This window comes from Coffea arabica, chromosome 1e (genome assembly GCF_036785885.1).
Source record: "Coffea arabica cultivar ET-39 chromosome 1e, Coffea Arabica ET-39 HiFi, whole genome shotgun sequence".
NCBI classification, from domain to species: Eukaryota; Viridiplantae; Streptophyta; class Magnoliopsida; order Gentianales; family Rubiaceae; genus Coffea; species Coffea arabica.
The window spans coordinates 14,297,018-14,324,765 of NC_092311.1; the positions used below are offsets into that span (position 1 = coordinate 14,297,018).

General features: G+C 33.2%; 1 protein-coding gene and 1 long non-coding RNA gene across 4 annotated transcripts; both read left to right on the plus strand.

The window, feature by feature from the left end:
- Positions 1–645: 645 nt before the first annotated feature.
- LOC113701125 (uncharacterized) lies at positions 646–4,363 on the plus strand. Its single transcript, XM_027221637.2, has 3 exons — positions 646–3,599; positions 3,697–4,008; positions 4,132–4,363. Exons 1-3 carry the CDS (start codon positions 794–796, stop codon positions 4,224–4,226), a joined length of 3,213 nt encoding a protein of 1,070 aa, XP_027077438.2. The 5' UTR covers positions 646–793; the 3' UTR covers positions 4,227–4,363.
- An 11,753-nt stretch (positions 4,364–16,116) lies between these two features.
- LOC113701133 (uncharacterized) lies at positions 16,117–22,931 on the plus strand. Of its 3 annotated transcripts, none has more exons than XR_003450830.2 (4): positions 16,117–16,363; positions 16,868–19,575; positions 19,708–19,776; positions 22,213–22,931. It is a non-coding gene; the product is annotated as an uncharacterized lncRNA (long non-coding RNA). The 3 variants fall into 3 exon arrangements; XR_003450831.2 differs by having other exon boundaries at positions 19,360–19,575; XR_011816136.1 differs by lacking the exon at positions 16,117–16,363 and having other exon boundaries at positions 16,397–19,575.
- The last annotated feature ends 4,817 nt before the right edge of the window (positions 22,932–27,748 follow it).

Genomic DNA, 27,748 nt, shown 5'->3' on the forward strand with positions numbered 1-27,748 from the left:
GCAAATGCACGGAAAATAGATTGGATTTTAAGATTATGATGTGCCCCCCATATTTCATTGTAGCATTTTGTTGTATTTCATTGTACTTAAAGCTGTACATCCTTCCTTTCCCCAGACAAGTTTTATTGCGGTTAACTGTCCTCGAAATCCATTGGTTCCTGCACTCAATTCACGCGCGTGACTTCTAATGACAATTTTCAATTTTCCTTCCCGATCCACTCCATTCATGATCACTACACGTGTCGATATATGAGCACGTTCCTACAGTAGGCACGGTCAAAGCGTGCCTACCATAGAACATTCCATGCCCTTTGATGGGTTTTCATCAGTGGGATAATGAGCGTCTTCGAGTCGGACGCGACTTCTTCAGTGTGAAAATCCCATCTTTTTCGTATAGAACTAATCTTGCCAGTTGACATGAGAGGCGATTATTTTTATGCTTTTTTGAAGGAATGAGAGGCAATGTTCAGTTAAGTCTTCCCTTTATTTATCAGCAAAATTGAGGCCACCAATTGGATGTCAACATTTTGCTACCAATCCACGAAAGTAAACACCAATAATGAGAATATGTTGAGAATTCTACCCTTATTTCTCTATCTTAAATATCCACTCTGAAGTTTGGACCATCTGCAATTCAAACACTGCAAAGTTATTATGGTTCCTGTTCCTATTGGAAAGGCTTGGTTCATCATAAATATCCACTCTGAAGTTGAGAATTCTACCCTTACTTCTCTATCTTAAATATCCACTCTGAAGTTTGGACCATCTGCAATTCAAACACTGCAAAGTAATCATGGTTTCTGTTCCTATTGGAAAGGCTTGGTTCATCATAACTGTCACCTCATTCTTTTGCTTCCTCGGAAGTGCTTCAGCTTCTGTCGAAGAAGCTGATGCACTTTTCAAATGGAAAGCCAGCTTCCAAAACCCGGATAATCCTCTGCTAAGTTCATGGATTCTCCAGCCAAATGCTTCAAATTCTTCTCATATTGGAAAAGAAATTGCCAGCCCCTGCACTTGGTATGGTGTTTCTTGCATTGGTGGAAGTGTCAACAGGTTGAACCTTACTAATACAAGTATTAATGGTACACTGTACAGCTTTCCCTTTTCATCCCTCCCAAATCTTGAATATGTTGATCTAACACTGAATTATCTTTCGGGCAGCATACCACCTCAGATAGGTAACCTCTCCAAGCTCACATATCTTGATTTGCAGCGCAATCTATTTTCAAATACTATTCCTCCTGAAATTGGACTGTTGAGAAATCTTCAAACCCTTCATTTAAATGGAAATGGGTTAAACGGCTCAATTCCTGAGGATATAGGGGAATTAAGGTCTCTAAGTGATCTTGCTTTGGCTGACAACTACCTTGAGGGATCCATTCCTGCTTCCTTGGGCAATCTGAAAAACTTGACTGACCTGTATTTCTATAACAATTCGCTTTCTGGCCCTATTCCTCCTGAAATAGGATATCTTGACAATGTTGTTTCAATCTACATGTACAGAAACCACTTATCAGGTCCTATTCCCCCCTCTTTTGGTAACCTGAATATGCTAGAGGCCTTGCATCTTTACAGCAATAACCTCTCTGGTCTCATTCCTCCTGAGTTGGGCAATCTAACATCACTGGATAGTCTTAGCCTATTCAACAATAATTTGAATGGCTCAATCCCCCCATCACTAGGTAATCTAACCAACTTGACTATTCTGCACCTATATGGCAACCAACTTTCTGGTTCAATTCCCAAGGAATTGGGAAATCTGAAGTTTCTTGAGGATTTGGAATTAAGTGACAATATGCTAACCGGTTCCATTCCTGCTACATTAGGTAAATTGAGTAACTTGAAATATTTTTATGTTCTTGAAAACCAACTTTCTGGTCCTATTCCCCAAGAGCTTGGAAATTTGACGAAGTTGGTTGCTATGATCATGGCTGAAAACCAGTTCTCTGGTCATTTGCCTGATAAGCTATGCCAAGGTGGAATCCTTCAAAACTTCACTGTAAATGACAACAAGCTTACAGGTCCAATTCCTAGAGGCTTGAAGAACTGCACAAGTTTACTTAGAGCTATCTTCAGTGGGAACCAGCTCACTGGAAACCTCTCAGAGATGTTTGGGGTCTATCCACACTTGGACTTCATGGATCTTAGCAACAACAATTTCTACGGAGAACTCTCAGGTAACTGGGGTAGATGTCGAAGCTTATCTACTTTGAAGATTGCAGAAAACAACATCTTGGGTCATATACCTCCCGAATTAGGAAATTTAACTCAACTAGGAGTACTTAATCTTTCCTCAAACCGCTTAATTGGGGAGATTCCAAAGGAATTTGGGAAAATGACTTCTATGCTAAATCTGTTTTTGCAACATAACCAACTGTCAGGTGATATACCTCAAGAACTGGGATCATTAACTCAACTACTCAGTCTAGACCTGTCTGCAAATTCATTGAATGGCGCAATACCAGGAACTTTAGGAAACTGCCAGAAATTGTTCCAATTGGACTTGAGCAGCAATTTTTTGAGCCAAACTATACCTATTCAGTTTGGCCAATTAATTCAACTCTCTATCCTGAATCTCAGTCACAATTTTCTTGATGGAGAGATGCCATCCGCGTTTAGAAATTTGCAGAGTCTAGAAATACTAGATCTCTCCTATAATAATCTCTCTGGTTTCATTCCACAGGATTTGGATGAACTGCCTGGTTCCACTCACATTAACATATCTTTCAATAATTTGGAGGGTCCTATTCCCCTTGGCAAAGCATTCGTGAATGTCACTATAGAACAAGTAAAGGGAAATAAAGGTTTGTGTGGAAATATTACAGGGTTAGAACCTTGTGAAAGTCCTCCTGTCGAAGGAAGCCATAAGAGACACAAAGGCCGGAGACTTGTTCTCATAACTTTACTCCCTCTTTTAGGGTCACTGTTACTTCTTTGTGCCTTTGTTGGAGCCTTCCTTCTGTACGAGCGAAGAAAGAGAGCAGCAAAAGCTGAAGATATGGATGTAAATGGAGACGATTTTTACTCTATATCAATATTTGATGGCAGAGAAATGTATAAGCAGATTTTGAAAGCCACGGAGGACTTCAATGCAACATTTTGTATTGGGGAGGGAGGTTATGGGAGTGTTTACAAGGTAAAGCTTCCATCAGCTGATGTAGTAGCTGTGAAGAGACTTCATCATTCATCTGAGATGACGGACCGCAATGGTTTCTTGAATGAGATAAAGGCCTTGACAAATATCAGACATCGAAACATTGTCAAGCTTTATGGTTTCTGCTCTAATTCTAAGCACTCAATACTGGTTTATGAATACCTTGAAAGAGGTAGCTTGGCAAACATTTTGAGCAAAGAAGCAGCAGCTAAGAAATTGGATTGGCAGAAAAGGGTGAACATCATTAAGGGCGTAGCCTATGCTTTGTCTTACATGCATCATGATTGTTCACCACCAATTGTTCATCGAGACATATCGAGCAACAATATTCTGCTTGATTCAGAATACGAGGCTCATGTTTCTGATTTCGGCACTGCTAAGCTTCTCAAGAAAGATTCATCCAATTGGAGTGCACTAGCAGGCACATACGGATACATTCCACCAGGTAACTGACCATGTTTTCTGTTAACCCAGTAACTGATCACTCAGAGCACGATCACAAGTTCTTACTGATCATAATTTACATGATTCTTTCCTTGCAGAGTTTGCCTACACAATGCAAGTGACTGAAAAATGTGACGTGTATAGCTTTGGGATACTGGCCCTAGAAATAATCAAAGGAAAGTATCCTGGTGATTATATATCTCAACTTTTGTGTCCTACACCTGGAAACTTACAACTGGAAGACATGTTGGACCAACGGCTTTCACATCCAACTAAAGAAGTTGAAGAGGCTTTGATATCCATCATCAAGATTGCCAGGGGATGCGTGGCTGCTAATCCAAATTCTAGGCCAACAATGTACATTGTTTCTGAGTTGTTAGCAATGGGTGCACCATCTCCGCAACATCTAGGTGAGCAAAAATTGGCATGGAAAATTTTCAGATTCTCTTCTCTGAATTCCGAAGCATTTTATTTGATGTCATGGACTCATTTTGCTCCTCATCAACTAACTATCTTCCACTCTCTTTCTGCAGTGGAAAACAGTGCAACTCGGACAGAAGACATGATAAAGATTGTTGATGAGGATTTAGAGGGACAAGAGCAATATATACTTTCAGGTTCTAGTTAGTACTTTTGTAGAGATCGTAAATCGTAATATGTATTCTGTAATTGGAAGCAAAAAGATTAGTTTTCCACCAGGACAAATTATCAACGTGACAAATTTATTAGCTTCAAAACAATTGAACCTTATTTGTTAGCCTAACATATTGTGGTGTTATAAATTTAACTTGCCAACAGCTTAAATAATGGATTAACTTTTTATACACTGACAGTGTAGCGATGTTTTGGAAAAATCGTTCAAAACGTCCCTCATATTTTGTAAAATGATTTGGGATAATCTGAGAAACCTCCCTTGAGGCTTCTAACAAGTTCACTGAGCTCCTCTGAGGTTTGAAAAATTACACATACCTCCCTTGATTTGATAGTTTTAGTAACAAAACCTTAAAATACTATTGATTTGGTCAAATTTTTAAATGAATACCCAAAAATGCCCTTGTGTAATGAGTTTTAATTTACTTCCCTATAGAATTATAAGATTATCTAATGTAATTATAAAAAAAAGGTGCCAAATTTTTCATGTTCATGCCTACTATTTGATAAACAACTATAATAATTTTATCACTATGATATGATACTTTTGATAGTATTTTATTATGGATTTAGATTTATAAGATAGAAAATAAAATGTTGAAATAATTGATTCAAAGTTTATGAATTTTTCGAGTAGTGGGATTATCATAATTTAGTAGTGATTTTGAGCAATTTCTTTTTGATTTATTGCTAATTTTAATATCAAAAAATAGAAAACAAAGATTAGCAAAAAACATTGGATTACGTATAAAGTTAACTCATCAAAAAAATCACTAATTCGACGTTTGGTTACAACAGAAACTAGAGATAATAGTGGTAATTCTACAATTTTATTGGCAAAAAATTAAAATAAAAAGGAATGAGAAGGAAAAAGAATGAAAAAATAATTATAAAAGTCATTCTAAATATAAGCATACCAAACAAGGAAATTTCATTAAAATATTTAAGGGTAGTATTGTCATTTTAAATGATAAGGGAGGTATGTGTAATTTTTCAAATCTCAAGAGAGCTCAGTGAAATTGTCAGAAAACTCAGGGGAGGTTTCTGAAATTATCCCAAATGACTTTTTTCGTCCTTTACTTTTAAAAATGTAATTTTACGTCCTTTACAGATTCACATTAATCAAATTTAGTCCCTACCTAGGTTTCTGATTAGTTTTTTTTGTCAGGATTCACTACGTGCCTAGTATGTGATCATTTTTAAGGTGTAAAATTATCAAATCAAATTTTACATAATCCGATTCATAGTCCCTCACATTTCACAAGATGAATTGTTTCGTCTCTCACACTTCACAAATTAAAAAATTTTATCTCTCACAATTCACAAAATAAATTTTTTCATCACTCATTGACAATGTGTACGAATAGTTTTTTTTAAACCCATATATATATATATATATATATATATATATATTTGTTTGATTTCACTTGAATGGTATGAATAGCATGTAATATATCTCTATTTGATTTCATTTAAATAGGCTAATTATTGTTATACTCATGCTATTTAATAGATATATACAGAGGTCTAAAACTAATAATTTTGTTTTAAATCCATGTATATATCTATTTGATTTCACCTTGTGAACCTATTCAAAATTTGTGGCCTTTCTCTTTTGATAATAATTCATTTATTGAGTTGTATAATAAGACCATCTAATTAATGGGTCCTAACTTGAATTCTATAGTTATACCAACAAATTACAGTTTAAATCTGAAGTTTATACTCACTACCTTTAAGACCAACAGCTGAATTACTTACCTTGTGATTGTTTTAAAATTTGAAAGTGCCAATCACTTACTTCTTTTGGTCATACTTTTCCTTTGTTTATTTTTTCTGTCCAAATTTAATTCCATAAAAATATCCGGCAAACTCAAATAGAGATATATTATATCTTATTTGTACTGTTAAGATGAAATTAAATAGATATATATATATATGGGTTTAAAAAAAACTATTCATACACATGATCAATTATGCATGAAAAAAATTATTTTGTAAAATGTGAAGGACGAAAAAAATTCAATTTGTGAAATGTGAGGGACGAAAAAATTCATTTTGTGAAATATGAGAGACTATGGATCGGATTATGTAAAATTTGATTTGATAATTTTGTCCCTCAAAAATAATCACGTGCAAGGCACATGGTAAATTCTGACAAAAAACTAGTCGAAAACCTAGGAAGGAACTAAATCTAACCAATGTGAATTTGTAAGGAACATAAATTTATACTTTTAAAAGTGAGGGACGGAAAAAGTCATTTTGCAAAATATAATGAATGTTTCAAACGATTTTCCCTGATTTTTTTACACTAATAGTTTTTTATGTATGTTAATGTGCATGGTTTGAAGTTTAAATTTGAATTTATATTATGTGACATGATTTAAAACTGCTAGTGTGAAAAAAATTATGCATTAAAAGTGTACAAAAACGTTATCCTAAAATAATTGACAATTACAAATTTAGGATGTTTTACTTGTATGGATGAGTTATGGTGATCAAAAATTTTATTGCAGCCCCCACGCTGAGTTTTAAAAAGAATTACTTTGCCTATGATACTGGTACTGATAAGGTAATAACTTTTTGTTTTTGTTCTTTTTTTTTTTGGGTAAATTAGATGTCACATAAATTCTTGGGGAAGCTTCTACTAAAATCTTTCTCCAAATTAGAACATGCAAAATTGGGGTGGTTTTTGTTGGGGGGGGGGGGGGGGGAGGCAACGAAAAAATTGGGTAAGGAAATTGTTTCTTAATTACAAAATTGTAGAATAGGTGAAGAAAATTTTTCTCAATCTTTTGCAGAGACTTGGTATGGGACATTAGCGAGGTGAGGTACCTTATTTGAATCTGAAGCACTCTCCTTTCCCCTTCCAGAAAAGGAAAACAAATCTCAATCTTGTACATAAAAAAGCATATGTTAAATTGCTAAAATTAGAATAATCTCAAAAAATTATTCCAGAATCTCTTCTTGACTTCTCAAAATACTAATTAACATGTTTAGAAATTGATCGAAAAAAGAGAGAAATGCAATAGTTGTCCCCAGTGTTTGGCTTGCGAGCCGATTTGGTTCCTTATTTGCAACCAAATCAAATGTGGTCTCCAAGTTTCTAAATTTAGGCAGATTCAATAGGACAATTGATGGAAATTCAAAAATACCTAATTGTCAAAGTCATATTGCCCTTTGTCAACAATTTTGACTTTGCACATTTAGTTTCCAACGTTTGATGTTTGAATCATTATAGACCATTAAATTTCAAATAATCATATTGAGGATTATAGAACGAAATTAGATGAGAATTGGGTTGAAATTGCACTCGATGTATACTAGAAATTTTAATACTAAAAAAAATGGGAAAGCTAAATAAGCCTTCTTCTTTTCCTTCTTTTTTTTAATCTCTTTATTCATACTAGTAATTTCTACTATGTTTCTTCTCTTTTGCATAGTCGGTCTCCAATTTGGCACAATGCTTCTAATTGTATGAATAACTAAATGATAATGAGTTTTAGAATTTTTTCACTTATGCTGATAATTAAACATTCAACTAAATTTCCCTTTAAAATGTAAAAAGTATGCACTCTTGAAATTTGATTTTTTCTTTTACTTTTTGTCATTTCAATTGGTTATCAGTTAAGTTTCAAATGAAATAGGTATTTTATATAATTGTTTAAATTATCCAATACAAATTATCTATGTAAGCGAAAATAACTATAAATGCATTAAAACGTCATCATTTGATTTTAAAACCAATGAAAGACAATAAAAAACAATAGTAAGTCTTTCAGAAATCTATATGATCACTTTATATTGGTACTCATCTTTATTGGTTAATGTAATCACGATTTCTAAACACAACCAATTGAAGCCTACATGCACAAGTCATGCAACAATTTGAGTAATGGTATTTAGAATAAAGTTATATACCAAAATTAGGATTCTTCTTTTCCCACTAATTCTTCTTTATATATATATATATATATATATATATTCCTGACATCGTTAATTGATTATAATTAATTTAACAAAGAGATGGTTTTTAGACTAAATTTAGTGTTGTTCAAATTTTAAGTGTTTTTGGGATTTTTATAGGGATTTGAGAACACAGTTGCCATATTTTTAATTTTATTCACATTTTATTTCATTTAAAAATCTAAAATAAAACTATTAAAATATAAGTTGCCAAATTGATCCAAAGTTTAAACAATAAGGACCAAAAATATAAAGTCAATACCTTTGACGAACTCAAATTTGATTTTGATAGTCAGATTTTTGTAATTTTCTTTAGATATCCTCAATCTCGCTGAATTAGAAACTTTGGTGACTGCATTATGTTAATTGAAATATTAGGGAATAATTTGACACATAGGCTAAATATTGTGAATTAAAATTGCTTTTGTCCCAAAAAATAAAATTGGTAGAACTTCAATCACCCATTTTTATGTCCCATCTTTAACCATTATGAAAAATGAGCACACGTCTTACTTGGAAACTATTATGTCAATTTCTATTATTTTTCTTTTCATTCACCAACTAATTTCATTACGGTTCCACCTGCTTATTTTCTTTCTGTAAATTTGCATTCAAATTTTCTGGGGTCAAACCAAGATCAAATAAACAAGAGATAAGAAAGAGGACGAATAGGTCAATAACCTAATAGTATTGTTGAAAAACCCAAAGTTTTTTTGGCATCTGTTTATATTATTTTGTTTTTATTTTCCAATTAATTAAGAATCTAAAATTACTAGGGTAAAAGAAAAAATAAAATAAAATAACTATGGGATGGGATAACAATTCATAATAAACTTAAACTCTTTTCTAAACCACCTACTAGTGGTTAGTGCCAGGGTTTACGATTTTATCGAAAGCATAGGAAGAAAAATAACACACAAACCCTACCTTCCTTTCGTCTGCCTCTCCTAGAGCAAGAGCCGTCAGAGAGTAGAGAAGGAGAAGCAGGCAACACCGTCAATCGATCAGACGACTAGGCACCCAAACCTGTAAGTCTCGAGTTCACGCAAAAACTTCTCTTTTAAGTTTTAGTAGTTGCATTAATTGCCTTAGAAATTTTACGGATATGTATGGTTGCTATATATATGTAGATATATATGTTTTTAGGAAGATTCATATGTGTATTCGTAGAAATAGGGTGTTCGATTTTAATCTTTGGTTAAATAAGGTTGCCCAAATCTATTGGAGGAAAAAACAGAAAAAAAAACAAAAAAATGCCGGCATGTGTTGCTGACAATAGGCCAGCAACGGCAGAAAGCCTTGGGGTCACAAATGACCCCAATGAAAGAATTGGCCATTGGTCAACCAAGTCAAGGATGGTTGGCCGATGGGTCAAACCCAAAGGAAATTTGTTTTTTTTTTAAAAAAAAAAAAGGGAGAAAGATGGTTGGCCAAAATGAAAACAAAAGGTCGCTAGAAAGTCTGGCGACCATGGTCAAAAAGGAAATGGTTGGCCTTCTGGCCAACCATGGCTCTAACCCGAAGAGGAAAAAGGGATAATTTAGATGTTAACCAAATATAAGATAAAATAAATAAATGTTTAATAAATAAATTTTGAATATAACTAGTCCATTTTTATAGGTTATCATGGATATTAAAATTCAGGACCCAATTTAAAGTAATTGTTAGAATTGAAGTATTGGTCATGTAAAACTTATATTTAATTAATTACGTCTAAGATATTTAAAGAAAAATCTAGGATATCTTAAGTTAGCCTTATGAGGTTAATGTAGATGGGGTGAGATAAATTCTAAATTCTTAAATGAAACGTTTAAAATAATAATAATAATAATAATGCTAACGATAACACTAATATTAATAATAATCATAATCATAATAATAATAGTAAATAATAATTAATAAACAATAATAGTAAGGATAATAACAATATGGACATGGAGAAAATAAATTAAGGATATAAACGAAGATAAAAATATAATACAAGTGCAATAAACTAATGCAATAATTATAATAATAAGTCAATATGTATATATGTACATGCGTACATAAACAATAATAACACCTACACATGCATAAAAGTGGAAATAAAAAGGAATGGTATTAGTAACTAATTAACACACACATATATATATAAGTGGTAATGAAATATATTAGCGATGACGAAGACGATACTAGTAATAATGAATAATTATCTTCTTCTAAATTAGGAAACTTTACAAAAAAGAGAGCCTTTCCAATTAAGAAACTTTCTAAAAATAGAAACTTTCCAAACTAGGAAACTTTCCAAAAATGAAAATCATCCAATTTAGGGACAGTGCTGTTAGGGTTCATACAATGGTCTAGACATGGATATTCGACTTACTCAGAGTTTGTATATTATGTATTTATAAGAAATAACAACTAATTAGGAAGCCTATGCATTTGATAGGTACGGTACCAGTTTAAGAGATCTAAAGTAGTTCCACTCGAGCAACCAGACGAAAGTAGGTGGTACTTACCCTTTTGAGATTTCAAAGGTGCAAAAATGAAAGTTTTGTTTTCAATCTTATTTTGTTGTGTTGACTCGAAATATATTTGATTAAATGCTTTATTTGGATATTTGTGAAGGTTATATTTTTACTATAAAAAAATGGACCATGTGACTTATTTGAAATGTTTTGATATGTTATTATATACCAAACGAGTTGAATCTTTTATGAAATCAAAGATTTATGTATATGACGTGTGGAATGAATTTTTGACAAGTAAACCTCAAAACAGTTATGAAATAGACGGTAGGGACTATAGTCCTGTCTAATCGTCATGGTAGTCTGGTATAAAGTCCGACCAATTGAAAAGGTCATGGTAGCCTGGTATAAAGTTCGGCCGATTGACAAAGCCATGGTAGTCTGGTATAAAGTCCAGCCGATTGACCCATGTATGAAATGAGATCAATCGGTAGTCATGAAACCTATTGGTCGCCCACCTAGAAGGGGTTTAATCTCTAAGTTGAGTACTTAGTAGCCGGTCATCACATGTACTTGTTATGAGCTAATATGAAATGATTTATGAGTTGATATGGAATGATTTGTGAACTGATATGAAATGAGACTTATGAACTGATTTATGAATTTATATGGAATGACTTATGAATGGATATGAAGAGACTTGTGAATTGAAACGAAATGATTTATGACTTTATGATTTTTCACGTTCATTTATCAATAAGATGTTTTTAAATTGCTTGCCATTTGTTACTGCCGATCATTTTATAAACGATGTTACTTTCAAAATTATGGATGTGATCGACACACGCAAAGGATTTGATTTCTATCTATATATATGTATATGTAAAAATTACGAGTACATGGTCCAACAGAGGAGTAGATATTATCTATTGAGCGATTTGTCGCTCAACCCACTTTTTACCATCTTTACAGATTCTGAGGAGTATGAGTTGGTTTACGTAGAAGACCTGAAGACGACTTTTATTAGCTTTAAATGAATAGAAGTTGGCAGGCTAGCTACTTCTAGTTGTTAGTCTTATTTATTTTCGATTCCGTTGTTTCCATTAGAAAATAAATATACGAACGTATTGGATACTCATAGACTACCTGGTATATGAGATTTGTACCGCACTTTACTTTAGTTATATTATTTCATACTTTTAAAGTTTAGATTAGTTAAATGATACCTTGTATTCTTGAGTGGAATTTGAGAATACGGCAAATGTCAAGTGACGGGCGCGTGCGGACTCGGGGCGTGACAATTGTGATCTGAATCTTATCAAAGCCTACGCGATAATTTGCAGAATGATTCAATCCTAACTCAATTGAGGCCCTCAAGTGGGCCATTACAACATAAAGAAATCACAAAAATTATGACGAAAGGTGTAGGGAAGAGACCATCGCATCACATAGTGGAAAGAAATCAAGGTCTAGACGTGGCATTTGGTAATTGTGGGACCTCATTATCGTAATGTCCATTCACGAAATCAGGATCCAATGTGCTAGAATTTCCGTTCCTTTTGTGGTGAAATTATTATTTTTCCTCAATTCGGATTATTCAAATTAATGAAGATATTAAGAAGTTTTTATATATCTCACCGTGAAGCAACAAAAATTCTCACTATTTCAACTTGCTTCATTTCTTGTCAAATACAAACTTAGTACCATGGATTGTTCAGGATGATTGGAGGTTGTTTGATTTTTGTTCTTCCAATACCCTTTTAAATAGACAAAAAAAATTAGATACACGATTATTTAAAAAAATATATTTTTCCTTTATTTTGTGTGAAAATGAAAATTTTTTAGAATAATAATGTAGTACTTTGTGATTTGATGTATATGATATAAAAAGTGGTTGAAAAATTAAAAAAAAATCTAATTCAAGAAAGCGTTTATGATGCAATAAAAAAAAATCTTGAAATGACTTGCATCCAAACGATTTATCAAATCCCCATTCTCATAGTCTATCAATTGTACCCAGAGAGAGATATCTAACTATATAAAAGCGGGAGTTGGAGAAGGAACAGTGCAATTTTGGTCAAGCGGTTATCACGTAATTTTGGGCAACTTTGAGGGCAATTGTCAAGCGGCATTTTGGTCTTTTGTCATGTGGCTGGCTCTGGCTTTAGGAAGAATCGTTTAAGCTGGCTATTTCATTGATTCTCTTTTGCTGGAAAAAGACAACAATTATTAAGATGGCTCTTGGCATTATATTTCAATAAAAAGGTCTGGCTGTGGCTGAGGCTTGTTAGCTGTATTATTGTGCTATGTGGGCTACAGGGGCTAGGACTCACAAAAGAGAGCTGTACCTATACGCTATCTATTGTAAGTAATGCTGCAGGCCTTGTTTTAGAGCTCTGCCATATGCCCTTTTATCTTCTCCAATACAACCCACCCCGGGCCGCCTCACCAAGAAAATCAGAAAAAAAAAGAAAAAAAAAAGAAGAAAATCTCTGTCAGGCTCTCCAATATATATATATCTAATCTAAATATATAAAAGGGAGAATTGGATAATGAATAGCTCCATTTTGGTCAAGCGATTATGCTGTAATTCTTGAGCTAGAGGGAAAAAATAACAAGTCCAACATTATCATCATATAAGTAAGCAAAATCGGTTAAGATGCCATAGGTTTCAACTAAAAATGGTTTCTGTAAGTCCCAAAGACAACCAAGAGGGGGGGGGGGTGAATTGGGTTGATTAAAATCTTAACCAAATTTATGCACTTTTTCTTTAATAAAAATTTACCTTCTTTTCTAGTAAAGATCAACCAAGTAGATTAGAAGACAATAGCAATATTGATCAGAAAGACAAGTATATATAAGCAATGAGAATTTTATTAAACAAAAAGTAAAATAGGAAATCAAACCGATTGTCTACCAAGCTTTCCTCAAACTTGAAGACCAATCACAAGGTTGAGCAACTTCTCTTTGATGAAATATGATCAACTAGATGTACAATGGAGGGAGCACTTCCTCCTTGCCCTAAGCCTCACTTAGTCAAGCTAAGAAGTTTTACAAACACTCAGATAACCCTCAACAAAGCTACACTAATGAAACTTTCAACCACAAGAGAAAAGCTCACCAGAAGTTCACACCACTTAGAGAACAAATCTAACTTTGGAGACTATTTTTTAGCTAAAATATCTCGTGAGATCTTGTAGACCAAGTGTGCAAAAGTCCTTACTTCGTTCAGAACAGTTTGTTTTTAAAGGGGAACAGAAATGGGATTCATTAAAGCTTCCAACGGATAGAAGGCAGATGAAGAGTCAGCTAGCCGTTGGGGCTTTCGAACGTCCGACGATCAAATTATCGTCCGAACCAATCGTCCGAAAAAAACAGCCAAATTAAAGTTCGGACGTCCGATGGAATTTTATCGTCCGAACTTCAGTGTCCGAACGTCTCCAGAGAGTTATCAAATCTTCGAGGAATTTTTAGGACGTCCGATGATATTGATGTTCGTCCGAAGCATGCGTCCGATCCTTCAGGACGTCCGATGCTTCCTTGCGAGCGTCCGACAGTGTCTTGGCAGAGAGTCATCAGAGCTTTGTGAAATTTTTAGGACGTCCGACACGATCGATGTGCGTCCGACAGAAACTCCTTCCTGATGTTCTTCATCCCTTCGGACGTCCGACAGATTCCCTTCGGCCGTCCGACATGAGTGTCCTGTTTTTGCTCACGACATATTCGTACCTGATTCTTTGATAGGCAACAACACTTATATTTGAAGAAAGTTAGATAAAACATTTCAAGGAACCAAGACTAACAAAATTGTCAGTGTTCACTTTCTTGGTCTGTATAAACATTTCAACGAACTTTTGTGATCATCAAAACCAAGAATAACAGTTTCTAATTCTATAGCTTTTTCAAACGTACAATTAGAAGGATATATATTAGTCTATATATACATATTTAGTCTATATAATTATTGGAAAAATTTTAATACCCTTATTTTTATTATTATACTTTTCATTCTATATATATATATTCTATAAACATGAGCTTACTTTTGTCTTCTATGTGTGCTACATTATGAGTCTATTTCCTTTTTAAAAGAATAATTAGTTTGTTATTTTACTAATATATCCATGTTTAGTGTATATATAATTATTATAAAATATTTTAACATATTTGTTTTCTCTAATAGCTCTAAATTGCTGTAAATTGAAAAGCGATATTGTGTGCTGATCTTTTTATATTATTTATTTAAACATGTAACATTAATTAGACTATTTCTTACATTTGAAAATTAAAGTACTCTAAATTTGAAAAATAATGTAATAATACACGTCTTTTACTGTGGATTAATGATCTAATATTAATGGAAAAAGAAATAGGCCTATATTTATTGAACTTAGTGAGTAATAGAGATATACATATCTAACAATATAAAGGAAAAGTTGCCCTATGCACAGTGATTTTTTTTGTCAAGCGGTTATCTTGCAATTGTTATTGGATGTTAGGGCTATTTTCATCAATTATTTGTTTATTTTTTAACAGCTGCTATAGTTTTGGTGTATTTATTGGACATGTTGACTGAATTCATAATTGGTGGTATAAAAAGTGAAACCTATGAAAGTTGATTTTTTTGTGGTTAATTATTTGCTTTAGAAGTGTTCTGAAAATGCAAAATTACCAAGGAAATAATTGATAAATTGTTGTTGGCTTTAGTGACTTTAAAAATGGCTTTTATTACTGTGACATGAAATAAAATTGATACATGTTCTGTAAATGCACAATTATTGAGGAAACAATTAATAAATTATTGTTGGGTTAACATAGAATAAAATATTTCCCGTCTCACTAGTATATATATATGGAAAGTTATAATGATTTATCAACCCAACTGTCAATATGCGAGTTTTTTTATTTGGCCTTTGACTTAGAAAACGTCATTCATGAATCATCAATTGATGCTTTTGAACTCATTTATTCTGTGAGGTACGAACAGCCTAGGTTTTCTGTAGAAATTGACAAGTTCAATGCCGATATAGTTGACAATGGATTTAGATAGAAATATAGGTTTGATCCCAATGTTTTGTCTTTGTGTCAAATTGATCTCTAATATTTTGACTAAAACAAATGCAGCCTCTAAAATTTAATAATTTTAAACAAATTTAGGACGGTTGATGAAAATTCAACAGTTTCTAACAGTCAAATTATTTGGTAATCTTGGCTTTACATTTTTTGTCCTCAATGTTTAGAGTTAAATTATTATAATGTCTTAACTTTCAAATAGTGAAGGCAAGGGCTTTAAGGTAAAACAACATGCAAATTACATAGAAATTACGTTGGATGTGCACTGGGAATTTTATAAACAAAAAGTTAAAAGTTAATTGAACTTCTTATTCCTATTTTTTATTTCACTTATTCATGCCACTAATAAATATATATTTCTTCTCTTTTCTGTAGATGGAATCAGTGCCTCTTGTGTTATAATCCCAACAACGCGGAGAACAAAAAAAAAAAAGGAAAAATGAACTCCATTCCTCTGGCTCTCTTTCGACTCTCTTTCTCTCTACACTCTCTCAATTAGCACATAAGAAAATAAAAGTAAGGAAAAGTAAGAAAAAGTAGAAGAAGGTAGAGGAGTGGAGCTTCACTCTAGGAGTTTTTCCATCAAAATTTGTTCATCCAATTGGAAGGCCCCCACTGTTTCATTAAGGTCCTTTCTTATGTTCTCATTTATATTAAGTCATGTCTTATTGTTCAATTTCCTTTTCGTTTTGTTGAGAGAATGTAATGGTTGGGATTGGAATTTATGTTTCTGTTTTGAGGGCATAATCAACTGTTTTTTTTTTCTTTTTCAGTTTAATGCATCTTAGCTTCATGATCGTGTTTAGAGTAAGATTTTGTAGGCTTTATGTATATAAGCAAAAGAAATTTATTTCTTAAGAAGATCGAAATTTTTGCTTAAATATGAAATTTTTTGCTTTGGTTTGATAAATCAGAACTGTGGTTGCATTGTAGACTAAGGAAGGTTGTTTTGTTGCATTTTTTATATTTTGGTGATGTTTTGAATGACTTTTGACAATGGGATAGCCAGTTGTAAATTTGATTTTTGGCTACATTCTACGCATTTTTTTAAAAAATAAACTAATCCAGAAACGGATTCTACACAAAAAATAAATTTTGGGGTGTTATTTTGGTGAATTCCGATGACTAGCAGTGACGTAGCCGTTGGAGCTGCCATGGTTGCCAGCGAGGAATTGGAGGTCTAACCGGAAGAAGAGAGGAAGAAGGAAAAGAAAAATGAAAAAGAAAAAGGAAAGGAAAAGAAAGGAAAAAAGAGGAAAAGAAAATAAAGGGAATGGCCTGGAATTTTATCTTTTGTTGGGCTTGTATTGGGCTTTGGATGGTAAACATTAGGGATGTTTGCTACTTTAAGCTTGTATTTTTTACATGAGATGATTTGTCTTTTTTGGGCTAGATTAGTGTGGTCCGAGCACTAAATGACCAAAACTTTTTTCTTCATACTTTTCCTTAAATCAGAAATCAGATTTTATAAGTTGACCCTAAACGTTTTAGTAATACTGTTATGGCCCAAGAACTTTAGATTTCCTAAATTTAGGTCCTTATTTTAATTGCATTTAACTCCTAAACTTTGTCTTTATATACTTTTTGCCCCTAATTATGGCCCAAGAACTTTAGATTTCCTAAATTTAGGTCCTTATTTTAATTGCATTTAACTCCTAAACTTTGTCTTTATATACTTTTGGCCCCTAATCATTTAATAAAATTATATTTTGACCTTAAAAATTTTCTAATTTTTACAATTTAGTCCCTTGTAGCTTTTGATTTCTTAATTATAATTGTTTCCTTTCTTTAACTATTAATTATGTTTTCCTTAAATGCATTTAACTTGCAATTTTGGGCGTTTTAAGTTTATTTGGACCTTTGGCATGATAATGTAAATTTAGTATATTTTTATGTTTGACCAAGAAGGTTCTAGTTAAGGAGGTTCATGTGAATTATTGTTAGAGGCTAGACATCTGTATGGTTACATAAATCACTTTGCCTCACTCTATCAAATTTCCACCAATTTAAGAAGATTTTCATGGGTTGAGGTAATTTTTTAAACGACCTTTATGTCTCATGAATTTAATCAAAAGTTGATCTATTAAGGAAATAAAAAATTTTAAAATTTTCACTGTGCATGTCTTTATAATTCCTTACACAAATTAGGATTTATGGATAGAATCCGACACTAGATTATATTAGATGGGAGGTTTGTTTGATAATATGTGCAAGGAAAGAAAAAAGTCTCAACATGGTCTCTTTTTCTTCTCCTCTCTCATACCATCACCACCATCTTGGACAACTAATCTCCGCTCCAAACTTTTGTTATTTCATTTTACTCTTGCCTTCTTTTATTGGGGGAACAATTTTGCAATACAGAATGAAAGAAAATGAAATGACTAAAAACATCTACCTTGCATATAAGAAGAATGCGAGGTTTAGTGTTTTTCTTTCCGTTTTGCCATGTGACTTTTTGGTTATTTGACAAGTGGCATGACTCCAATATATTTCCCTTAGAAATTACTCTTGTTGCTCCATCCACTCTCTTCGGACCAAACCCAGACCAAATAGACTAATTTCTGTCCTTTAAAAAAGCTGAGGAGCTTTATCTTCTTCTCTAGGCTTAACCGATTTCATTAAACTCACTAATCAGATTAAGTTGATGTGTTGTTTAACCCATCATCCTTAGATTAGTCTTACTAGATTTGTATTACATTTACAGCCATTGGATGTACTTCATTATGCTCTAATTGTGATTTAGCTTAGAAATAGCAGCTGATCGTTATGAACTTAGCAGTTAGCACTGCTGCCTAATTTTGCTACTTTATTGGCTCCTTGAGCCCTCCTCCTCCAATTTCCTTGGTCGAAGCATGCTTTCTTTCCTTTCAATTGTACCTCCTCAAGTTTCGACCATAGATTAACCTAGGGATCAAGCAGAAGATGGATTTCATATGCTGTTTGTTGGATATTTCCAATTACAGTCGCTCCTTTTTTTGCTCAAAGAAAGAAAATATGGGCCCATTGCTCTATGCTTGTCATGCGCATTCCTCCATCTGGAATGATTCCTTTTCTCTTTTTTAAAATAATTTCTTGCATTTTTATACCTGAATATTAGCGCTTTAGGGTTTTCCTCTTATTAATTTGTTATAAATCAAACAATTTGGAGTTTTTGTATAAGCAAACAGCGGTTTGGTTTTCTAATCTGCTTGGGGATTTTTCTTGATACAAAAGAATGTAAATTTTAATGACAGTAATTCTCTCTATTGTGAGGCACTTCTTCACTCCTAGTATTTTTCCTATATTCCTTTGTTTTGCAAATAAATTAATTAACTAGATCAGTTCATATTGGTTTCAAAAGGAACACAAAGTATAAACTGCTTTCAGTTGTCACCAATATCATTTGCAAATTATGAATTTTTAGCTTTAAACTGATAATCATTCAGCGTCTGTTTGTTGGACTGAAAACATTTTCTCGAAAACGTTTTCCTGATTTTTCACTGTTTGGACGCAATCTAATTTGGGAAAATAATTTCTGATGAAAAATAACTTTCACCGAGAGAAGGAAAATTTCTTCCTTACCTATTATTTCGAAGTTATTTTCCCTTCTTAATCACGGCCTCTTCTTTTCACCGCCCATTGAAGACCATCGGCAAACCACCTTCTTGGCCTGCGGCATTTCCAGCTCCGGCGAAGACCCACTTCTTTTTAAAAATATCTGTCTCCATCTCCAGCTCCCGCGGCATCCAAACGTAGGCTACTCTTGTAATTAGGTCATTATCTTTTTAAAAATCAGCTATATTATCATCTACTCTTTCACGGCATCTCCATCTCCAGCTCCTGCTCCGGCGGCATCCAGAGGTAGGCTACTCTTTTAATTAGGTCATTGTCTTTTTAAAAATCAGCTTAATTATCATCTCTCTCTCTCTCTCTCTCTCTATTTTTTTTCCTTTTAAAAGCAGCCAATATTAACGGCTTTTCCCCCTGTGGCAGCGACATCTCATCCCCATTCCTGCAACAGCATCTCCAACAAGGGCGAAGACTCCTTAAGCATTTCCAGAGGTATGATCGTCTCTTATTAGTTTTTTCCCTCCCTTTTCTTTTGAAAAATTGTCCACAATTACTGGTGTAGATTCTTGAAGTTGGATTGGATGAATTTTTGTGGGTTGCTTTTGTTTTAGTTTGATAAAAATTCTTGTACCACTTTAAATTATACGAAATTTTGTATAAGCTGCCAAGTTTTTTTGTTACAGAGAAAGTGATGAATTCCTATTTCACAATCTTGCCAAACGCTGCGGGTGGTTGGAAAATGCCCCTCCAGCATAAGTCTTAATTTTAAAGGTTGATTTAGCAATTTTAGAAGGATTAACTGTTGACTATGAATATTTGAAGTTTGAGGCCACTGATTAAAAAGACGTTTGGTCAAGCTGTCAACACAGAGTGGTGATTATTTTATCACTCGTACATGCATTTGCTGGCCACAATTAGCACAAAGACATTTAGAAAAACCTTAAGGGATAATTTTAGAAGCCTTCGTAAACATTTTCGTTGCATGTTTGTGGGTGTAAATCAGAAAAATGTCGGTGCTATGCTTTAGTGAAATACTTTTCATGGCAAGCAGCAAATCTGTCAACCGGAACTGACTCTTTCCAATCTCTCAGCTTCTTTCTTGCTCTTCGCCTTCTTCGCATACTCTTAGACGACAAACTTGGCTTGTTTCTGATCAACGTTCACAAATAACTTGTACTTGGCCTTTTCTGATCAACAACTTTGCTAGTAGATTATGGTCTTGTTTCTGTTCAATTACTTTGTTCATTTCACTTTTTTCTGATACCTGTAGATGTGATCAGTGTACATTTGAGCTGTCATATTTAATGATTGAAGCATTGCCTCCCCTTGTTTGTTGAACACAGAAAGATAATTTGTCTATGGTAAAGATAAGACAGATGGGGGTGGGGCTGCACTTGTGTTAGCAGTAATTAAAATGATGGAGATGGCCAGATGGCCATGCAACCATCTTTTCTTTTACATATGATGTCTCTTTCTTTCTCACGGGTATGGTAATATTGTCCATTAACGTCCCAACTGCATTCATCACTTTATATAATGCTTCAACCGCTCCATTGGATTTAACTTTAATAGAACCCTATGATTAGCTAGCTATCTTTTTTTTTACCCATTTTTTTCCTTGTTCATGATCAAGAATAGGAATTCATCAAGAAAAGTATCAAAAAATGCACTAGTTTTGTTTTCTTTTGATGAGAGAGGGAACTCAATATGTGTAGCAGTACTGTTTCTGATCAAATAAATAAAAGCAAGTGGAAAAATCAAGAATTATTGCCTGCTTTACACCCAGGTTCACATGCACACATGCACAGATTACTCTAATGATTTCCTTTATCTATGACAATGGAAAAGTCAGCCACTGGTGAAATTTTGTCTCGGTTTGACTATAGATTAGGACATTTGGGTAGCATAAATTTGTTCAAAGTAAGAATCTTGCTAGAGAACTCCAAAGTACTTTTCATATCTCTTAATTCACACACTTGTGCAGATGATGTTATGGATTTAGACATCAATCCTAGTCAGATGTAATTTTGATGACAGAGGGAACTCAATATGTGTGGCTAAACTCAGCAAGATGCACCTGTAATAGTTCAGAACTGATAATGTGTATGATGTCTCACAAACTATACACGTACAAAGTACATATTAATTTGTGCTAATTTATTATCTAGTATTAGTTTCAGAGTATATTATCATGTGTATGATGTTCAAGGTGCATGCTGGGATAGTGATGAAAATTGAGAAACCCCTCCTACTTCGTCAACATTAGTTGGTCTCACAGCCCTGACTAAAGCTCTTCTCCTCAATATTACCATTAGCCTTTTCCACTGCAGAATTTCCATATGAAAACTTCCTATACCGGCATACATTAAGTTGTTTGAGCAACAACAGTAGTTGTTTGGTACTAACTAGTTTCGGGATACTTTGAATAACAACATTAGTAGTTTGGTACATAAACATTGCATGCTTGGTACATACACAAGAGGGGAATTAACAGCACTAACATTGTTCTCCTCCCCCCTCCCTCTCCCTCCCCTTCCCCCTCCCCCTCCCCCTCCCCCTCTTGGGTTGATGAACATTGCATGCTGTCTTGGGTACTAACTATTACATTCTTCCATTGTTAACTAGCCACTGAATAACAAAACTTGTTTTATGTAAATGCTTCCATTGTAAATGCGTCCATTGTTTAAGCAATGAGTGGAAGGCTGAAATGCATTGTCAATATATGTAAAGTAGTATTTTCTTTTCCACATTTTCTTGGAAACATTCTTGGAGAAAACTGGAAGTATTAACTGCCTTCCTCTTTTTGATCTTTTGCATCTGCAGACAAATGCAACCTGAATTTTGGATATGCTTTCAAGTGTATAAGTAGTTTTCTCACGATCTTTTTGTTATATTGTTGATTGAAATTTCTGGTTTATGATTATGCAGCAAAATCCAGGTCATGACAAGTATATTCACAATAAAATCGAATTGTATGATGAAATGGCTGTTGTGGTTGGAAAAGATCTGGCCACCAGGTCTTTTGCAAAATCATTTGTCAATGTGAATTTGGAAACTCCATTTGTTCCTAAGACAAGTGTAGAGACAAGTGAAGAGACGAGTGTGCAAAAGGATGTGACTAGTGCAAGATCCTCAGAAGTGAGAGCAATATCGTCGGGAACAAAACAACATCGTAAAAGAAATTGCAGCAATGAAGATATGGAAAAGATGTCTCAACAACTTGGAGAAGTGGCAGCTGCTTTGAACAAAATTAGTGCAAACAAGCTTGATATCAGCCAACTACATGATGAGATTATGAAGATAGAAGGTTATAGCGGAGAATTTCTGTACTTGGTATTCGATCATTTGGTGCAAAATGAGAAGCTGGGAAAAGCATTTATGGCGAAGAGTCAAAGACTTCGTTTGATTTCTCTCGAGAGGTTCAAGAAATATTGGGGTGAATGAAGTACTTATTATGTGATGGCAGCAAGAAAGTAACAGAAACTGTATTATAAGCAAGCATCATATTCTTGGAAAGTCTCTTCAACTGCATAGTGTTTTTTATTGTCATTATCTTTTGTATTTATAGGAAAACCACTTGCCTTGTTTTGGAAGTACTAGAATTCCAGAATTCTCTGCTTAAAGTAATATACCAATTCCTTTGCACCCGTTTTTGTTATGAAGTAGTGAGATTAACAGCCTAGTAGCCATTTTAAGATTGTTAAACTGCTTTACAGTTGTTCTGGCAAAATTCCATTGCTCTTGAAGTGGTGCGATGGTCATCAGCCAGCAAGTTTAGAGATGATGATTGCAAAATTTCTTTGCAGTGCTGTAGAGTGTGTTTTTTCGTTGATATTAGCCTGTGCCCTGATCTGTTGGAGGTTTATGTCATTTTTCTTTAATAATCTGATATATGTTTCTTTTGGATAATATGACCGGCGGTTTCCATTTGGCTAAAACATTTGGTTGAAATATCTTTATTCATTGAAATTCTAAGTTTCTGGTAGTTGCAGGGGTTCATTAGCATTGAGGTTCTTAACTTAAAAGAATAATTGTTAAAAATGAAGGTCAAAAGCCAATTCATTAGTGTCATTAATAATTCCATTTAAGAATTTATGGTGTAATTTGAATAAATATCTTATAAAATTGATAATATGATTATAATGGATAGAAAATAAAAATAACTTGTAATGAGATGAATGTTTTGAGAACAGAAAAACATTTACAACATATCAACAAACACTAGAAAAGGAAGTTAGAAAATATTTTCACTCACAAACCAAATAGCGGAAAATTATGAAAAAAGGAATTTGAAAAATATTTTCACTAAACAACTAAACACTAGAAAATTATGGAGAAGGAAGTGATTTTCCAGAAAAATGACTTAAACGGAAAACACTAGGGAAAATATTTTCAGTCCAACGAAACGGACCCTCAGCCTCTTACTTGCTAACCTCAGTTTCAACAACAATATTAGCTAAAAAGGTATAAGAAGATTGACAAATAATGGCATTGCCAGCATCCTAGTGTACATCTTGAAACTCGTTTAATAAGCTCAAGAAGTTGATCAATAACGTTTGTCACATAATTATGGAAAAAGAAGAAAAGAATCGAAAAAGATAATTTTTGCAGTATATGTGATTTTGGGATTTTTAGGTGATAATCATGATTTTGGAATTAATATTTACCTACAATTCAAAACCTTGACGTGGTTATTCAAGTTTATATCTTACTACAAAAATGAAGCTCAAAATTTCTTCCACGATCAAGGTTATCCCTTGCTTTTCTCGAATTAACTAAGCAATATTATTCCATTAATTATACAATTTATATATGCTACAGCATTTTTTCCCCTTGTTTTGGCTAAACAAAAAGGATTGATGGTCACAAAAGCGTGATACAACTAATGGCTGTTCTTGAGTAGTGTCCACGTCTTTGAGCTCCTAAATAGCTGATTATTTTTCTAAATACTAGGGAGGGACAGCGCGCGGGAATTTGACGCTTGTGATTCAAGATAATTATTAATTATTCTTTAATATTTTGTAGTATAGGAACTGAAGTATGATGATTTTATCATGTGATTTTAATAAAAAAATCATAAGTTACATAGTGAGTCAATAAAATAATGTGCAATGAAACATCCTTATCGTTATACTATGTAAGAATCCTTTGTGATCAAAAGTTATGTTTGAATTTCAATTACAAAGATAAGGGTAGTTTGAAAATGTAAGAATGTTTAAAGTGCAATTGAAAATGATCCAAAAGTCTCTTCTAAAACTTATCCAAGATGATAAAACATTTTAAAGTATCAATTGGATCCCTTATCTCTCGAATCTATATATGTTCGTGAAAGATCCCTTAAGCAATGCTTCTGATTTCTCCCTCGACTTAAGCTCAACCTGAATTATCAAGTCAAGTTTATCCATCAATCACTTTGTGTCCAATCTAATCTAAAATAATTTTATTTTAGACTAACTATTTATATAATTTGGTGGGCATAATACGACTTAATCACATGTTTCTTACCGAGATAATAATGCCCAAAAATGATAGATAGATAAGAAACTTAAGTGGTCTTTTTCAAAGTTTTATAGAAACTATTCAGATTTGGTGTTTTTGCTAGTGGCATTTCTTTATAATCTCATAAATAAGTTCAAATCTGCATAATTGTTAAAGATTTGAATTGAAACTATCTTGATTATAAAAAATTGGTGGAAATAATATTTTCTAAATTTAAAATTGTAGAAAATGGTAACTAAAATCAGAAGAAATTCCTCATATGAATTCGAATTGCAAACTATAGGTAGAAACTGCTTAATGATATTTTCCAATGTTTACTTGTATGAGTATCCAATATAGCAGCTCTACTTAATTGACTCGTTTGAACTATGGATAACACTTGCTTCAATCAAATCAAGAAACATTATTTATCATTGTACAGTATACAATTATGAGTAAATGAATTAATACAATGCAATCAAAATGGTGCTATAGCTAAAGCATTTAAACTCATCAAGTTCCACTACAAATTCTTTTAGATAGCATAAAAAGTAAATTTTTTGTATTTGAAACTATATAAACAGTAGAATACAAGAACGAGATCATAACATGGAAAGCAAATAGAGTGCAAATGACATCTTAGTACTATGTAGCATGATTAATTTTCTTTTTTAGTTTCAATGAAGTACAAAATTCTAAGTTAATAAAATTCTCAATTTTGAGTGATATATAGTATGTGATGGTATGTGTAAGTGGTGAAGCACGACATACGAGAAAGTCTTTTTTTTTTTGGTAAAATAAAGATGCATTAAAATAAAGTCAAAGTCTATAGAGTAATAGTTAAAGTATAGTCATCCGTGTGTTGATGACACCTTTTAAGTCTTGCAAAAGTAAGGGAAGGACAAAATCAGGATAGGATTAAAAAAAGGTGGAGTCTTCGTTGCTGCTTCTTCCCCAGTTCGCTAGTATGTCTGCATATTTGTTTGCTTTGCGGTCGTTATGGTAAAAACATAACTGCTTGAATGTAATCAACAGATCCCTGGATTCAAGAACAATAGGAGAAAGTTCATGAGAAATAAGGTTATTTGACTTAAATAAAGAGATAATACCTTGGCCGAGGAGGAGAAGATGATAAAATTGCTTTTCTGATTATTTTAGAAAGTGACAACATTACCTCAAATCAGAGACAGAATCTCTAGGATCTACTAAGGAATACAATACAATTAAGTATCAAAAAGCAAACTATATGGAGTTCTTGAATAAACCAATCATTAGACAAAAAAAAACTATATTCGAAGAAGACAAACCCAAAGAACTCACCTCAATTTAAAGGAAAAGCTACGCCTTCCACCAAATATTTAATAGCCATAATAAAACCAAAGGGATGAAACCGAAAAAGAAGAAAGGGTATCGGCTAAACATGGGGGCATAAATATGATAATGATTGTTCAGATAATAATTAAGTTAATTAATTGTAATTAAAATCCAATTATGTAAACATCCAATTAATTCCTTAATGGATGAGAAAGGTTTCAGGAAATTGGAAGGCTTGGATGTTAGTATAATAAATGATTAAAAGGGCTTTTATGTAATTTTATCAAAGCACAAGCTTAATTCAGTTGTACTTAATACTCAACTTGGCACCAAACATTGTAACATACCAAACCTGCCCCTAACCTTAAATGTCTGAAAGGTTATATAAGTAATTATAGCCAAATTAAAGCTACAATGACTTGTACTCAATACTCCAATTACACTTCAAATACTCTCACATTCCCAAAATAGTCCCACCCTTGCGGTTGAAATCTAAAAACTGTCTTTGTCCTAAACTCGTTCTTATATAGTATAAGGATGTATTTGGCTTCATGTTGTGGTGGAGCAAAGAATTTTGTTCTGTGAAGCAATTTTCTTAATCTTAAATTTTATTAATTTTAAATTAGGATTTCCTGAATTTCCACCTAACTTGCAGTTGATATTTCTTTCCCTTTTGCTTTCCTTTCTGTTTTATCTTTCTACTAATGTTTCTTTTCCTTCTATCTTTTGCTGCTTGGATAATATCTACTTTATCCTAAGCACAAGGGCTCACAGTCTTGCTCTCTCCAACTTGCTCCTACTATTGCCAAGTATGTTTTCTGGTTCAATCTATCCTTAGTGCATTTTTTAAAAGTTAAAAATAGTTTGATCTTAATGTCACATGTAGCAGGTTTTGAATTCTACATTTTTGAACTATTTAGTTAGCGATAACGTGTGCTTACTTGAAGGCTTTTATGTTTTGTATTATCCATGCTCATTTGGTGCTTGAAGGTTTAGTTAGCCATGCATGAGTTCAGTTTTGCTTTGTTTTATAGTTGTTCCATCCTTATCATTTATCTTTTGCGGTTTGGATGAGATATATAAGAATCATCAAATCTAAGACAGCTACAAGTTGTTGACTTAGCAATTCTGTCATCTTTAACTTAATAGATTAGTATATTCCTTTTCTTATTAATTTCTCATGAATGAGAAGCATGATAGTGCTATTCAATACATGGACAAAGGTAGTTATAGAAAGCAAGCTATCAAAAGATGGAAACAAAAACGATTAGATAGCATACTGCATTTTCATGTTGCAGGAACTTCAAATGTGATCAATTTACCTCATTTTATGCCCGTGAACACAAATAATAGTTAACTATCTATGAGAGTTTCGCTCCCATTTCTAGAATATAAAATTTCTAGCATAAGCAATAATAGGGGACATAGAGTTATGAGATATAGAGATGAAAAATCTCAGAGAAGCGAACTGCTTCGACCCATGCCTTTGACAACACATCAGCCTTCTATTCTTAGACCTCACAATCTTCCTTCGACGCTGCCTATGAATTCCAATGATATGTGGACATCAATGGATGCATCATTTGCATGCGTAGGAATTGAGCCTTCCAATTTGATAGCTTGTGAGAATGAGCGCATTGTTAGATTAGAAAGCCGAAATCCCAGATTAATT

Excerpts from the sequence above, each read along its gene's own strand:
- LOC113701125 (XM_027221637.2), top strand. The coding sequence starts at position 794 with ATGGTTTCTGTTCCTATTGGAAAGGCTTGGTTCATCATAACTGTCACC. Across the intron at positions 3,600-3,696 it reads ATACGGATACATTCCACCAG|AGTTTGCCTACACAATGCAA; the intron begins GTAACTGACCAT and ends CTTTCCTTGCAG. Across the intron at positions 4,009-4,131 it reads ACCATCTCCGCAACATCTAG|TGGAAAACAGTGCAACTCGG; the intron begins GTGAGCAAAAAT and ends CTCTTTCTGCAG.